Below are 15,701 nucleotides of genomic sequence, written 5' to 3' on the forward strand. Positions count from 1 at the left end.
GGGAGGTGGGAAAGGATTAAACCGTGCTCTTATTTCTGGAAACCCTCTCATCTTTTTTTTTTCGCTTCGTAGCTTTAGCCTACATGTCACAGATCTTCTAAGACTAGTGTTTAGGCTTTAGTTTTTTTTTTTAGTTTTTTTTTAGTTTTTTTTTTTGCGAAAGTCCCAGCTATTCATATCCAGAAAGTGCTGCGCTGTTGAGTGCTCCTCACGCCCGAGTGAACTCTACCTCTTTTTTCCTACTTTTTCAGCACTTTTACTTAATTTTTTCATTTTTAACTATTTTCTTCCCGTTAGAGAACGTAGTTGTTCTCTGATATAATTGTTTCCACGGGTTACATCGCCGCAAAACAGTAAAAATAGAAAGCACGTCGTAATTGCGGAAGAAGACCGATGGTTTTCGAACATCCATTAAATAAATAAATTTTATAACAGTGAAAATTGTTGCTATAACAAGAAAATATTGTCAGAAAAGAGGAGATACATCACAAGACACTTGGAAATTATTTTCAAGCATTTATCCTACTATCAGAAGGGAATCGAACGTGCTTTCCTTCTTGGAAATAGTAAGAGAATGGAAAAAATGAAAAGAATAAAAGAAGATTTAGCTTCCATAAGCTCTAAAGTTAAATTACATGAATTATAGAAGAAGGTGCTTGGTTGCTTTGAATTTTATTTAATTTTATATTATCCTTATGCATATAGAACATGCTAAATAAAACGTCACACAAAGTTTTTTCTTTGACAGATGTTTCACACAAGTTTTTTCTTTGACAGACACTTCATGCGGATTTGATGAGAAGTTTATGAGACGAGCTGGTTGGTCGCACCGCTTTGAAGAAGAGGAATAAACACGAAATAAACAGAATCATAATTATTATAATATAACAAAAACTCTATATATATTATAATGTTGTTAATTATTACATCTATATAATTATTATAATATAACAAGGCGATATTACCGAAACGTTAGCCAGTAAATTTATTTAACAACCTCGTGTACAGCTTATCAAACTCGATACTACATTCAACTATGCCGAGGTTCATTGAAAGTCGAACTTTTCAACAAAAACTCTGTTAATCTTGGCGATATTCATACTACGTCCTTCATCTCTTTTACACTGAATTCTTCTTATCACATTTCTTAAAAAAGATTCAACATGGCGAAAAATAAGAAGAATTCCTGGGGAAAAAGAGGACAAACATGGCATAAATGGAAAGAATTGAACAAATTACACTGAATATTTCGAAGAGAACTTTCGAAGAGTCTCAGGACTTTTTTCACTGGAAGTATATCGTCTAGGAAGAAGTTTTCTAATAAGAATATGGGTTACAGTAGGTCCCACACCTATGAAATGTGCCGAGGGACTGCCATTTTCAGGAAGTGAATATTTATTTTTTCTGCCTAAGGAAAAAAAAACATATCACACATATCTGTTAGCGACAGAACCGCATCTTTCAGTTGTGAAAGTATTCGAATTCAAATATTCAGAACATTAAATATTCAACTATTCGACTACTGATTCTTCAGAACTGCAACATTATGTATCCTTAACGATAATTCCATTGAGAGCGTTAAAAAAAAAAACTAAAAACAGCGATCAGCAAGACCTTCGATTGTTGGGTCCATTGGTGGGTAGGATTGCAAGGTAGAGTAGAACAAAAATCCTTACAAATCTAGGAATCAGAGGCAGAATCAGGAGCATCCGGAGGGATCGGTTTGTACAATGAGGCCATTTTTCACACGAATAGACACAGCGAAGTACTGTCTTCTACTTTGCGAGATTTTATTCCCAACTACGTCCTTAATAGAGTCTAACACTACGAAGAATCCAAAATCAAGGAAAAAAATCCCCGAATGCTTTTTCAAACTCGATTTCATCAAAAAGAATCGCTCTCCAATGCTATTTATACTCTCTAAGGCTCGTAGACGAAGTTGAGTCGCCGATGTAGGATATTGTTAATTAATATCTGTCATTTAATAGCTCCAGAAAGAGCTAAGATCCCTGTCATTCAGCATGCTTAGAATTTGTGCTCTTACCATCGTTTTATTCATTTCTGTTTATTCTTACTTTATTTTCGGTTTAATTTTTTCAGTTTTATTACAGCACGGCGAAATTCCGTGACTCTTTCTCTTGAGTGCACAATTTCATGCTTTTTTTTGTTTATGAGATTCTCTTTTTGTTTTCAAACTTTCAGTGAAGAAGACACGAATGAAAAACGACAAATCCTGCCCAAAGTTTTTGTGAAAATCCAAGAAAAAATCAAATGTTGTTTTAAAGACGTGTGCCCGCCGCGCGTTTTCAAAAACTCTCCGCTTCGGTGGAACAGAACTCGCAGAGTCGTTCATTTTTTCCATTATTTCTTGGTAATAGGATGATCATAACTAATTTCATAGAAAAATAGATTTTTCTCTCTTTTTCTCTGTTATGTTCTGAAAGAATAAAAAAAAAATAATAACGTTCGTAGCATAAGGGCTGGGTGCATAAGGGCTTATTCGGGTTGATTTGCCTCCCCCTATGTGCATTATGTATGAGTTGGCTGCGAGATGAAGCCTCATCGGATCCATGTGTTCGACTAAGGGTCTATACGTAGGGAGACGAGGAACCCATTCGTATTTTTATTTATTTCGATGTATTTTTCCATTTGTTGGTTAATGCAAAGACCCTTCTGATCCAAGTAAATATGACATAAAAACAGGATAAACAGTAAAATTTAAAAAATGGTGGATAGTTTCGCCTCCTCCTAGACGAGCCACTTTTAAATTGGTCTCCCTTGAGACTCTCCGGGTAGAGAAGAGAGGAAAATGTAAAATAAAAGAGAAACAACATAGCAAAAGTAGTAATAAGTAGAAGTAAAATAAGTAGAGAAAAAAAGTAGTCATCCGTGAAACAATGAATATAAGAAAAACAATGAGAAAACGATGAAATTAGGACTAAAATGATAATTTTTTTATTTGTGATAGCAAAGTAAAGGAATATATAAATTTATTTATGAATTTTTACTTATATTTGTCACATGTATTTACTATATTTATATTTATATTTATATTTATTTTTATTTATTTATGAATTTGTGGCTGCAGAGTAAATCGGATACGAATGAAGGGTCATTTTTATTTTTTTTAAAATCTGTACCAATTGCACATGAGCAGAACTTGTGCATGTGCAGAATTTTTCAACCTGATTCTAAGAAGAACGCCACCGGAAAAAAATTACAGAGTTCAGAAAGTCCGGTAAAAACCAAGGATGCAGGAAAGAGAAGATGAAAACTCCCTTATCGCCTAGATATCCATTTTCTCTTTTTTCACAAATAAACGTGTAAGTATTCACGAAGATGAAAGCCAGTTGAACGAAAAAGGAATAGATGATGGCCGACAAAGAATGTTTGTGATTTGATTGATTTATTAGTTTGCTTTTCAAAAACCTATAAAGTAATCAATTATCGAAGAAATATTCTAAGAAGAAGACTAATTTAAATTGCAAAGTTTCCTAGAGTCGTGTCAAAACCTGGTGCAAGCGCCTCTGCTGAAAGTAGCATTGTGGAGCAGTTCCGATCCTGATGGGACCTTCACACATCTCAGTAGACTGGTTGCAGGCAAAGGGGATCCTATCACGAGTGCAACCAGTTACGTGCAGTTGCGGGAAGGTTTGGGTTGTTTTCACCGAATTGCGGTTCTCGACAAGGAGACACTGAAAAGGTGGTCCCGCTTGCCGTGACTCACGGCGGTTCTGCTCAGGACCATTGGGAAAAGTCGCTTTCGTTATACATGATCGGACTATCCTCGAAAAGCACTAGTGGATCCTATGATCAGGTCTGGGCAATGGAAGTTCGAGTATTTCCGGGACCATCTTTCCACACTGCCCGGTGGTTTGAACCTTAACCTATCATGTGCTTTCGGGGCTTTACGCAGCACCGTCGGAAAGTTTCAAGGAAATCATTTCAATTTTCATTTTAGTTCTTATTAACTCACATGGGACTCTTTTCTGCCCCGAAAGATTGAGGTATTTCGTCAATAAGGTACGAAGAAACGAAAGAAAGAGGAAGGAAAGAGAAAAAAGGAAAAAAAGAACGTAAACACAATTGTGATGGATTTTTGTTTTATAAACTCCCAACTTCTTGTTACGTTTGATAATATCACAATTATTGGGAGATAATTAGTCCACAAATCTGATCACATCTGATCTATATCGATCCTTCAACCGGTGGATCGATATAGCTTTGAATGGGGATTCTATCTGGCATTCACTGTGTTTTGTTTACGTCAATCATATATAGTAGGGTCAAAACGACATGAAGCACTGTGCGGTTGCGTAAGCGTCTGCGCTCGAAGCGGTGCGTTGGAGCGTAGCGGTTAGAGTCTAGATAGTGGGACCCTCGCTGACACCACTAATCGCTGTAGTTCGATGTGATGGTCCCACCTAGAATTCAACCGCTACGCTTCGCCGGAACGCTTCGAGCGCAGCCGCTTACGTAACTGCACCGCTAACTTTAACTCTGCTACAAGAATTCCCCTCTTTGGTGGTTCGGGAGCGATTTTCACTGCGATACGCGATGTTTCATGGGAACCAAGTCCAGAAATCCAGCCAAACCCTGAAATATGAACCGCTCCCACCGTTTTGTATGTACATATTGAATTACACCGACCAATGCAACATGTCAAGGATATTGTTGATTGAATTAGTGCCCAAGGGAGAAAGGATGCTTTTCATGAGAAAATTAGCTGGGATTTCACAATTTTACATTTTGCAATGCTTTTTTTTTAAATGATAGTGCACATTTCTCACATTTTTCTTCTCCATCCTGCAAAAAAAAGCGATTTCACTTACAATGAGGAATCGACACCGCGATGTGGACTCCATCGCGGAAGATCCATTTCATCCAGATTCAACGATTCTTTCGTACCAATTGACACCATTCTGAAATGTAGTCACACAGTGAAAAGGTATCCAGTACCTTTGAAAAACGTGTTTTCTCATGCGAGAATTTTTTCCAGGAAAAAAGAGACTTTTTTTTGGAAAAACAGAGATGATCAGCGATGGAAAATGGTTCTAGAAGAAACTTCTGCACCTTCTAATGGTAATTTCTCAATGCTTTAATTATTTCAAATAAAAACGTCTTGCAATCTTTGGAATAAAAAAAGGATAAAGTCACTGGCGCATCAATCCACTTGGGATGCACCAACGTGTTTTATTGGAACTCGTAATCGTTAAGGTTTTGGAACGCGTATTGGCCTATACAATGATCTTTGGAAGTATCTTTGGAATACTAGTCAATTATTTATATTAGACTTACATTTATAGATTTTATTTATTTGTAGATTTATATTGGTTAAAAGCGCTCACTTTTCTCCACTCCGGGACTCCGGAAACGAACACGTGTTCCAGACAAAACGTCCAGAAGCGGTGGAATGGGGCCAGTGGTAGCGATTCAGTAGCGATCATTGCTTTGAGGCTGCCCGCAGAGTTCACTATGTGAACGCAGTTGAGCTCTACGGGCAGCCTAAGGGTATTTCATGTCAACGATGAAATCGTGACCTCTACAATCGGACGATAAGAATTCTCAGCTTTTTTTCGTAATGTACAATAGTAATTAGAATATTTTTTTTGTCTTTTTCGTGCCTTTGAAGTTTTCTACAAACGTAACCACATACCAATGTGTAGTACGTTATGTTCTAGTATAGTCGGCTCAAAACGACATGAAGCTCGGTGCAGTTGCGTAGCCGGTTGCGCTCGAAGCGGCGCGGATCGAGGCGGGACCGCGGCGAACTTCGGCGATGATTGGTGCTGGCGAGGGTCCCGCATCGATATTAACGTCTCGATTCTGGCGGCTACGCACCATCTCATCGCTTTGAGCGCAGCAGCTTACGCAACTGCACCGCCCTTCATACCCGGCTATACTTTCGTCTAGTACTATGATGGTCACTTTCGTCTAGATCTCCACTCTGTAAAAACCACGCTCGTTCACTCTCACTGCGGTAGATCAAAAGTTTTCTATTTTCCTTGTAAATCGCACAATCCTTTACATACATTGAACCATAAATCAACATAACTCATAAGTCACCTTAGACCATAACCATAGATCATAAATAATCAATTCAACACTGGTAAGGCAACAAAATATCCGCACTTAGTGAACAGATGTGATCCTGTGAGCCCTATACTTTTTCAGGTTACCCCTTGTTCCTCTCGGGTTTCCCACCAATTTCTTTTCCGGAAAAGAACACATTCGAAAATGTAACGACCAGCAAACAGAAAGAGACACGATTATTTGCAAATAGATTTGATTGAAGAATCGAAAGATAACCGGTTCTGTCGGCGAGTCGAAAGGAGAGCTAAGCGTTGTTTCTTTTACCATTCGTGAGAAAACGAACGGTTGCAACTAAATGAACGGTTAGAACCGGTGACACAAATCCTTTCATCATGTTCCAGACCGCACACAATGTATTTAGATTCTAGGGACCAGAACCGTGTAAGGTTTTTTTTTCTGAATATCACAGTTAGATTTTACTTGTCAAATACTATGGTACCGCGTATTCATCGCAAAACTATGATACGTTACGGTTACGAAAAAGGTTCTGCGCAATAGTGCAGACGAAGTTGGACACACAAATCACTGATTTGTTCTGTGTTGGACCTAAGACATGAGGCACAAAATAGATAATTCTGGCAGAGCAAAAGAAAAAAAAAAGAAGTGTAAATTCGTGAAGAAAAGTGGCAAATTTTCCTAATCACAACCCTAGTAGGGGAAAACGACATGAAGCTCGCTGCGGTTGCGTAAGCAGCTGCGCCCGGAGCGGCGCGTTTAAAGTCAGCCTACCAAGGATTTGACGTGATGAGGGAAACCGCTGGACAAACTAGAGATAGGGCAGTAGATTGCGGGATCCGAGATGGTTCCGCTTATCTCTCTCCATTCGTTGTAAAAAAAAAACGGCGTCAAAGACTCCGTTTTTTACGACGATTTCAGTTACAACGCGCCACCTTGCACACGCGCCGAATCCAACTGGCGCGGCGATCGAACGCCAGCTGGATTCGGCGCGCCAATTGGATTCTCCTCGACTGCCTCCTATTCAAGTGAAACCAATGAATAGGCTGCTCAGGAGACCAGAACGCATACATAGAGGAGCGTTATAACGTTCTTCATAGGAATTAAAGCGATTTCCACGCCATTTTTTTCTAAAAGAACGATTAAAAAGGAGTGAGCGGAACCATCACTGATCCCACAATTCCTACAACCCCATCTCTAGGTTTTCCCGCGAATTCGTTCACCACGACAGATTCGTGGCATGCTACCCCCTGAGCTAGCGGCTAGGATCGAGGCGGGACCACCGTTAATCACAGCGATGATTGGTGGTCCCTGACGATCCTGACCGCGATGCTCCACCGCACAGCTTCGAGCGCAGCCGCTTACGCAGCTGTACCGAGTTTTATGTCGTTTTGACCCGACAACGTAAAATATGTATTTGACTGTCGCATTCCCTTGAAAAATGCGTTTAAGTCGAACATTGGCCGAAATAAAGTGTCGCTAACAATAAGGTACAAATTCTGCGCTTCGCTTAAAGATAAAAGAAAGAATCCTAAGAAACCTACCGTTCTCTGCTGCTTTTTGAATCCTCGTCGTTACTGACAGATTGCATCGAATTATACGAATATTCAACTGGAGAAGTATGTTCAATTGCGTATACTTTTTCTTGGACTGAGATTTTGGAGGATCCTAGTTCTCGTGAAGGAACTGATCTGCTTCTTGGCGTTGGAACTGCACCAGTTCCTATCATTGACGGGTTTTGACTCTCCGCCCTCTTCTTCGTATGTTTTACATATAACGGTCTTCTACTGGAGTTATCCGGATGTTCTTCCCTGTAAGAGCTTAGTGATTGATTTTTAAGGAGGAAGGCGCAGGACTTACTCATATTTTTTTGCCATCTCAAGAACGAATCCTTTGCGAATTGTGGCTACGCCTGCTGAGTTAGAAGGAGCTGAAACAGCCTCGTATGGTGGTAGTGTTGCCGGACCTTTGTAAGTCCCAGCAGTTTCCACAGGAACAAACTGAAGATCATCAGCTCGCCGGAGATTTTCTTCGCTTTTTGCAAGAATCCTTGAACGATGTGTGGTTTTATCGTGGGTGGACGATGAACTGGTAGTGATGGTGGATTTGATTAGGCTGGAGGCGCTGCCGTAGTCTTTGTTTAGTGTTATTCCTTGGTATGTTCTTTCGTCGAACACGGCTGAAATGTATACGTACAGTACTTTTTTGCTAACCATACAAATACATAAAGTTCAATCAAGAAAAATGGAGCCGTTTCGGCTGCGGAAGCCAGGTCTGCCTTAAAGGCATCAGCTCACGAATTAGGGGTGGTGTGGGTTTCAGGTGGGTTATGCCTATACGGAGCCGTGGATTATGGAGAGAAGGATGATTTCGTCTATTTCTTCCTAATTGCCGTAAAAAAAACGGCCCGGAAGATGCGGCTTCGAGCGTTTCGGCGCGCTATTTTCCACAACGAGTTCGATTGGAGCGCGCCAGCATTGTGCATGCGCCGCATCTTTCGGGACGTTTTTTGAGGCAATTAGGGAGAAATGGATGGAATCACCTCTCTCTCCATAATCTACGACTACGTATACGACTACTACATTTGAAATCTGTACAACCTCAGATTCGTGAGGTGATGCTTTTACGGATAGTCAATGATTTGCGTCTGATAACCGGCTTAGAAGCAACGTTAAGGCGTGCACAGCGACAGCGCGTTCTGATATACTTCGTGGGAAAAAACCCGTTTCTCACGCTCTTTTTCAGGAGGATTAAGGGGAATTGAGCGTGGGCAAGGGAAATTAGGAACAGGGGAAGTGTGGGCAGGGAATCCGAAGTCTATATTGTCCCATTCAGATCCCAACATCGTCAATTTCTCGCTGTGTTGCCTGTAACTTGCGGAGGTTGCTGAAAGTTTGCCGATTTTCACGGGTCAAGCAGAATAGAATTTTAGAGGCAAATTTGGAGTCAGCGGTTCAGATGCTTCCAATTATTTTTTTTGCAAAATTAATTTTGCTCACTCCAGGGACTTTGATCGTTTCCGATAAATCACTTTTGGGGCGAATTTTGGAAAGCAAGCTAGTAGCGCTATAGCATTTTATCCTCTTAGATTTTTTTTAAAGAAAAAGATACCACTACAATAACAATTTCTAGGAGTGGAAAGTTACAAGAACTCTGGATTACCTGCCGGATAATGCGTCGTGTTTCTCTGTCTCTCTTTGTCTGTTTGTCCTAGCTTTTCATATTTTCCGTAAACGTGCTCGTGGTACATATCTTGGAAAATTAAATAATTACATCAAGAAGATAGGAAATTCGAGATCATTTGAGACTCATTTGAGACTAGAAAATCCCTTTATATGTAGTAATGGGCTTACGCGAATGGCTTATTTCGGGTTCGGGTGCCTTTGGCTTTCCTGGCGATAACGGAGCTGGCCTGATTGTCGTTTCAGCGCCTGTTTTTTTTACAGAAATATCTTATTCTGCATTTACAGTACAGGAATAGCTAGAAAAAATTAACATACTATTCGGAGAATGAACACGTGGAGAGGAGATCCTCGGTGACAGTAGCGGTCGTGCCCGCTCGACGTCGTAACTCTTAACAAAATCATCTAACTGCATTCTTAGATAGACTTTTAAAGGGATCACCTCACAAATCTGAGGTCGTACGGATTTTAGGTGGAGTATTCGTATACGGGATCGTAGATTATGGGGAGAGGGGTGATCCCGTCCATTTTTTCCTAATTGCCTAAAAAACGGCCGGACGATACGGCTTCGAGGAGCTATTTTCTAAAACGAGTTCGATTGGAGCGCGCCAGCCTTGTGCACGCGCCGCATCTTCTACGGGAATTAGGGAGAAATGGACGGAATCATCACCTCTTCATAATCTACTAACTCGTATAAGAATAATCCACCTGAAATCCGTACCACCTCAGATTCGTGAAGTGATGCCTTTAAGGATAATCAATGAACAGTGACTACTCACCCCAACACTTTCCTCTTCATCATCAGTCCACTGATTTCTTCGACTCATACGTCTAATGGCTACCGTTGCCAACGCTGTTTCTCTGTCAAAATCTCCTTTCGGTAACTCTTTTTCGCTCTTGCCTTCATATTTGTTCATATCATAGTCTGGAATTGGAAATTGATCCTTAACAAACATAACGTTGGCTGTTACAGCTTATCCATGTAGCATTTAAAGTAGTATAGTAGTCTGAAGTATTTAGATAAGTTGGTCAATGCATAGCGTTCTGGATTGGGGAAACTGATGTCGCAAGAGCATTCTTCACTTGCTGTAGTAGGAGGATAACATGTTGATATGTTAACCAACACGAAATGGACAAGACCAAGGTCCCACTAACAATAAACTGAAGACCAATTTTCCAAAAAAAAAGTATTCTGACAAAAAAAAAAGGTCAAACAAAGTGTGTTTTCTTCCTTTTTTTGGTGCAGCATTAGTGTATGTGAATAGATTAATTTATGCCACATTTGCCTAGAACATTGCCAGAAGTAAACAGAATAGAAATATAAAATAATTTAAGAACAGCATATGTAGGAGATGTTTTACTAATCTCTAACAAGGCATAGGATAGTAGGATTTGAAGGCATCACCCCACGAATCTGAAGTGGTGCAGATTTCAGCTGAAGTATTCTTATAGGGGATAGTAGATTATAGAGAGGAAGGTGATTCCGTCCATTTCTTCTTAATTGCCGTAAAAAAACGGCCCGGAAGATGCGACGCCGCGCAAGGCTGCCGCGCTCCAGTCGAACTCCTTGGAGAAAATAGTGCGCCAGAACGCCTGAAGCCGTATCTTCTTGGCCGTTTTTTTACAGCAACTAGGGAGAAATGGACGGAATCACCCCCTCTGCTTAATCTACGACCCCATATACGAATACTCCACCTGAAATCCGTACCAATATAGTCTTTACCATCTTTCTGATGGGATCTAATGCCCCTCTTCCACAATCCACTTTTCTTTTTGACGAAAATTTCCTTTAGTTTTTCTTTTCTTCTTTTGTCTAGATTGAAAATTTGCATTATTTATGCGATGACGAGAATATTTGAGAGCGTTCAATATATACTGTGATTTTCAATGCTTAGCTGATCTCAATCACAAAAGAAACATTCCAACAAATGCTTGGAATTCATTATGTCATTTTAGATGAACGTGACGACAAAGAATTTCTCTCCTCTACGAATTACGAAGTTGTTGCAAAGATTTAATTTTTGTGACATGTCTCATTGTCCGTTTCGTACGTTTTCGTTGCAATGTCAGCAATGATTCGAGAGTAAGAAATGTTTATTTGCGGGGAAAAAATTACCAGTGCGATACAATACCTTCGTAATTCATAAAAGAAAAATCAATTTCAATCAATTAAAAGAAATCAATTAAAGCTGCCTAAAGACAAGTTTGTAAGTAGAATGATGCAAGAAAAGGCGATTATAGGAGTTGTTTATGTTGTCACTTCAACGCTATGCGAAAATAGTACAAATGATTTGTAACATATAAGTGACAAACATTAAACAAAAAATCTTCAAGAAAAAATTTTCTTTCATTTCCTCTTCTTGAGAAAGAAATCCTGAAAATAAGTCATCAGCTTGAGCAAAAGAAAAAAGTGTTGTTACACCTTGAAATTTGAAGTCAGAATTTTGAATTTCCTCATTTTTCATAGATGTTCTAGAGGGTTCCTAACCCAAATCGAAAAGAAGGGTGCAGCGCTGCGTCGGAGACTCCTCCTGCTTCGAGAAGGACAGAAAATATCCTGAAGCGACCTTATTCTACAATTGAAAGACCCGTCCTAGTGCCAACGGAACCGAGACACTCCTCTAAAGTCCAACGTGATCACAAATGTCAAGGTTATGGTGGATGTAGCGTAGTTGGAAAAGGTTCCGCTGCGACTGCACAGTCGGTCGATGGTTCGAAACTGCTCTCGAGCCAACTAAGCCTTTAATCCCTCCGAAGGCCGATTAATTGGCACCAGATTTGTCTTGGAGGATAAAATACTGGAGGAGACTTGATACATCGGCTAGCCTTGCAAGTTACTGTTCGAGCTAGACACGCGTTCGTAGATCTCAAACGGTCCTGGATTGAAGTGAACGCGTTGGTGTATCCCAAGTGGAACGATTAATGCCAGACCCTCTATCCTTTTGACCCTATATCGTTTTATCCTTTTATTCAGTGCGTAGCTTTGTGAATTTGACACATCGGCTCACGAAAAAAAATCTTCACAGGTTGCAGTCCATCTACACTATGGCAGTAGGTGCGTCTTAATGTCGTTTCGGCTGCTCTGCTCTGGTTGAGGAGCTGTTGAGGAGCTCGGCTAAATCCTCTCAACGCAATCCTCATTCGTCCTGTTCCAGATGCCATCGCCATCTGTTCCAGAGTCTTAGGAGGCGAGAATTTCATTGCAGGAAAAATTATTGTACAACTGTCTCGATAACCTCAAAGGTGACTTTAAGTTTACTCATTAGACCCTTCCAGATTTCTTATCTGTGGTAATAGTAACTCTTTCTGAACCGTAATGATACTGTAATTGTAATTCTTATGGGGAATTTAAGTTCGCGTTATAGTTATATTTCTGTTAAAATTAGAATAGTAAGGATCCTTCCGGTGTAAAAGAACTTTGCTCAACCTGATAACCTATTTTAATGGAACATTTTAATTGATGTAACATTTCTATTAAAAAATATTTAAAACCATACCAAAATATACTACATACTAATATACTAAATAATAAATATAATATGTGAACTGAGCTTCGTCAACCTTTGATAAAAGTATGAAGGTCTTTGCCTCAGCGAGGTTGAAAATATATAGTAGAACTATTTCTGAACCAACTAAGCAGAACAATACGTAAAATTTTTGGGGGACTTAGATTTTATATCCGCTGAATGTGATTATTCCACTCCGTGAGAACACGTGAGAAGCCAGTGAGGTAAAGGAAATAAAGAGTTACGATGTAAACTATCCTTCTAATATCATTATTTCTGTTTGGGTTCATGTAAAAGCTCGGGGATTCTCGGTTCCAGAGAAAGGAATTGGCCGACATCTACCACTTTGACGAGATTTAACGACAGTTAGCTACGTAACGTTAAATTAGGTTATTTAAGTCTACAATGTAGTTGCTGATGATAGGTGTAACCTGTTTATCGACAAATTCGAAAAAAAAAGCAAAAATGAAATAATAATAAGTAATAATAATAAATTTGACGAATTCTACCTACCGTTAGGAAGAACCGAACAAACTCAAAGATTTCTCCGAGCGCTAGTTCTAAACGCGTAATAAGAACTTAAAAGCATCACCTCACGAATCTGGAGTGGTACGGATTTCCGGTGGAGTATTCGTATACGGGATCTTAGATTAAGGAGAAGGGGTGATTCCGTCAATTCCTTCCTAATTGCCGTGAAAAACGACCCGGAAGATACGGCTTCATTCGTTTTGGCGCACCATTTTGTACAAGAGGTTCGATTGGAGCGCGCCAGTCTTGTGCGGCGCCGCATCTTCCGGGCTATTTTTTACGGCAATTAGGAAGAAATGGACGGAATCACCCCCTCTCCTTAATCTAAGATCCCGTATACGAATACTCCACCTGAAATCCGTACCACCTCAGATTCGTATGGTGATGCCTTTAATTTTTGCTTGCTAAAGACACAGGAAGTGTTTTGTTTTTGTAGACAGGGTGACATTCATTGTAAATGAGAGCAATCTTTGACATTTTCGATGAGTACGGTCAGTATGAATGAGGTTATACCAGGAATGGGTTACGAGTAATAAGGCTGGAAAAAAAAAGAAAAAAGAATAACGGATAGTTGGAATTGTGAGCGATTATACACACGTGATTGTATTGACTTAGCATGGAAACTCGGAGGAAAACATGGTGTTCGGAGTATAGATCTTTAGGAAAACACTATGCGTACGTGATTGTACCATATTCGTGGTTTTTTCAACACGGCTTCAATCTTCCGGTGAGATTTCGGAGGAATAGGAGTGGGAAAGTATCGATTTATCAAACAAGAATAACTTTTTGTTGTTGGACAGAGAAGAATGTACAGATTGTGACAAAAATAGTGTTATGAGATCTTTTGTTGCACGTTTTCTATGCCGACAATGAATACAGTTATGAATATGATTTCCATAATAATGTGGTTGTGTTCCAATACAATGTCACATCAGTGATTATGGAATGGAAAATGGAAAGGGTGTTCATTCCTTGGGAAAACACTATGAAGGGGTGATTCCGTCCATTTCTCTCCAATTGCCGTAAAGAACGGGCCGGACGATGCAGTGCCTGCACAAGTCTGGCGCGCTCCAATCAAACTCCATGTAGAAAATAGCGCGCTGGAACGCCTGAGGCCGTATCTTCAAGGCCGTTTTTTACGGCAATTAGGAAGAAATGGACGGAATCACCCCTTTCCCCATAATCTACGATTCCGTATACGAATACTCGGCCTGAAATCCGTACCACCTCAGATTCGTGGGGTGATGCCTTTAACCTAACCAGTAAGGAGTGCGCTAACATTACTCTTGATGGACTTGTGACTGAGTCTGTGATGCATGTAGTGAGACCAAATGGGACCCTCTGCACTCGTCCTCGTCAAGATAGTAGTTATCGATCAAAATGAAAGCCAATCACAAGGTTTCACACTATATCGATTTCATTTCACGTTCTCTTCAAGAAAAATGAGTGAAATCGCATTTTTTCTCTATAAACTTCAGTGTTACTCTAATTGTCCTGAAAACGCTGTGGAAAATTGTGTTCTTATACACCTCGTAGGAACAAACACAGTTTCCCACACCAATTTTCAGTATTAAGTTGCCCATCACGAGTATATGAAGATAGAATGCGATTGCGCTTATTTTTCCTTGAACACAGCGTAAGAGGAAATCGACGTAATGTGGAAAGCTGTGGAAAACATGGAGTCCAGTGTATAAATGACGAATATTAGAGTGGCTTAGCTCAATTCCCATTAATCGTCCTGAAAAACGGTGTGAGAAGCGGCGTTCGTTCCTACGAGGTACGTTAGAACGCGCTACAGCTGCGCACGCGCTGCATCCACATGCGAGCGGTCGGGAGTAATTGTACACGTTCTGGTCTCCTCAGCCGCCTATTCCTATATGTTTTACTTGAGTGAGGTTGGTGAGAAGACCTCATTGATCTTCAACCGCTCGCTCGTGCATGCGGGGTGCGCAGTGGAGGTGGATTTGTTGTCTCTGGGGTGGTTTCGAACCATCGATCGAGTCAGCGGAACCAGTCGCAGCAGAACTTCTTACCAATTGCGCTACACCGGCCCACTGAATCTATCTTTATCAGATTATTGGCCTATGTTGTCGTATTACGGACGCGGCGCGTTCTCATGTAGTTCGTAGGAGCAAACATAGTTTCCCACGCTGTTTTTCAGGACGATTAGGCCAAATTGAGCATAGCAACGGTCATGTTTGTAAGCTACACATTGAACTCTACGCTTTCCATTACGTTACCACACTACATCAATTTCGTTATACGATCTCTCTAATTACTTTGCAGGTTTTTCGCAGGTTTTTCACTGAAATTTTTGCTTTGGAAATATGAGCAGTACGATGCAGCTTCAGCTGAGACGTAGAACAGTGTGCAGTATGCTGACAGCGCGCTGATCTCGCTCTGCTCAGCTACTGGGTTCATTAGAAGCTAGAAGTGG

General features: G+C 40.3%; 1 protein-coding gene across 3 annotated transcripts in view; it reads right to left on the bottom strand.

The window, feature by feature from the left end:
* The window catches only part of RB195_000387 (uncharacterized protein), a gene marked incomplete at both ends in the record, with an annotated part of 54,535 nt that overhangs the window by 26,309 nt on the left and 12,525 nt on the right, over positions 1-15,701 (bottom strand). For all 3 annotated transcript variants that reach the window (XM_064196699.1, XM_064196696.1, XM_013446310.2), the window contains 7 exons: positions 4,833-4,922; positions 7,593-7,859; positions 7,909-8,227; positions 9,211-9,300; positions 9,402-9,479; positions 9,549-9,621; positions 10,010-10,155. In XM_064196699.1, coding sequence (XP_064052577.1) covers positions 4,833-4,922; positions 7,593-7,859; positions 7,909-8,227; positions 9,211-9,300; positions 9,402-9,479; positions 9,549-9,621; positions 10,010-10,155 — 1,063 coding nt within the window. The remainder of the gene's footprint in view (positions 1-4,832; positions 4,923-7,592; positions 7,860-7,908; positions 8,228-9,210; positions 9,301-9,401; positions 9,480-9,548; positions 9,622-10,009; positions 10,156-15,701) is intronic.

Source organism: Necator americanus, chromosome IV (genome assembly GCF_031761385.1).
Source record: "Necator americanus strain Aroian chromosome IV, whole genome shotgun sequence".
Lineage (NCBI taxonomy): Eukaryota > Metazoa > Nematoda > Chromadorea > Rhabditida > Ancylostomatidae > Necator > Necator americanus.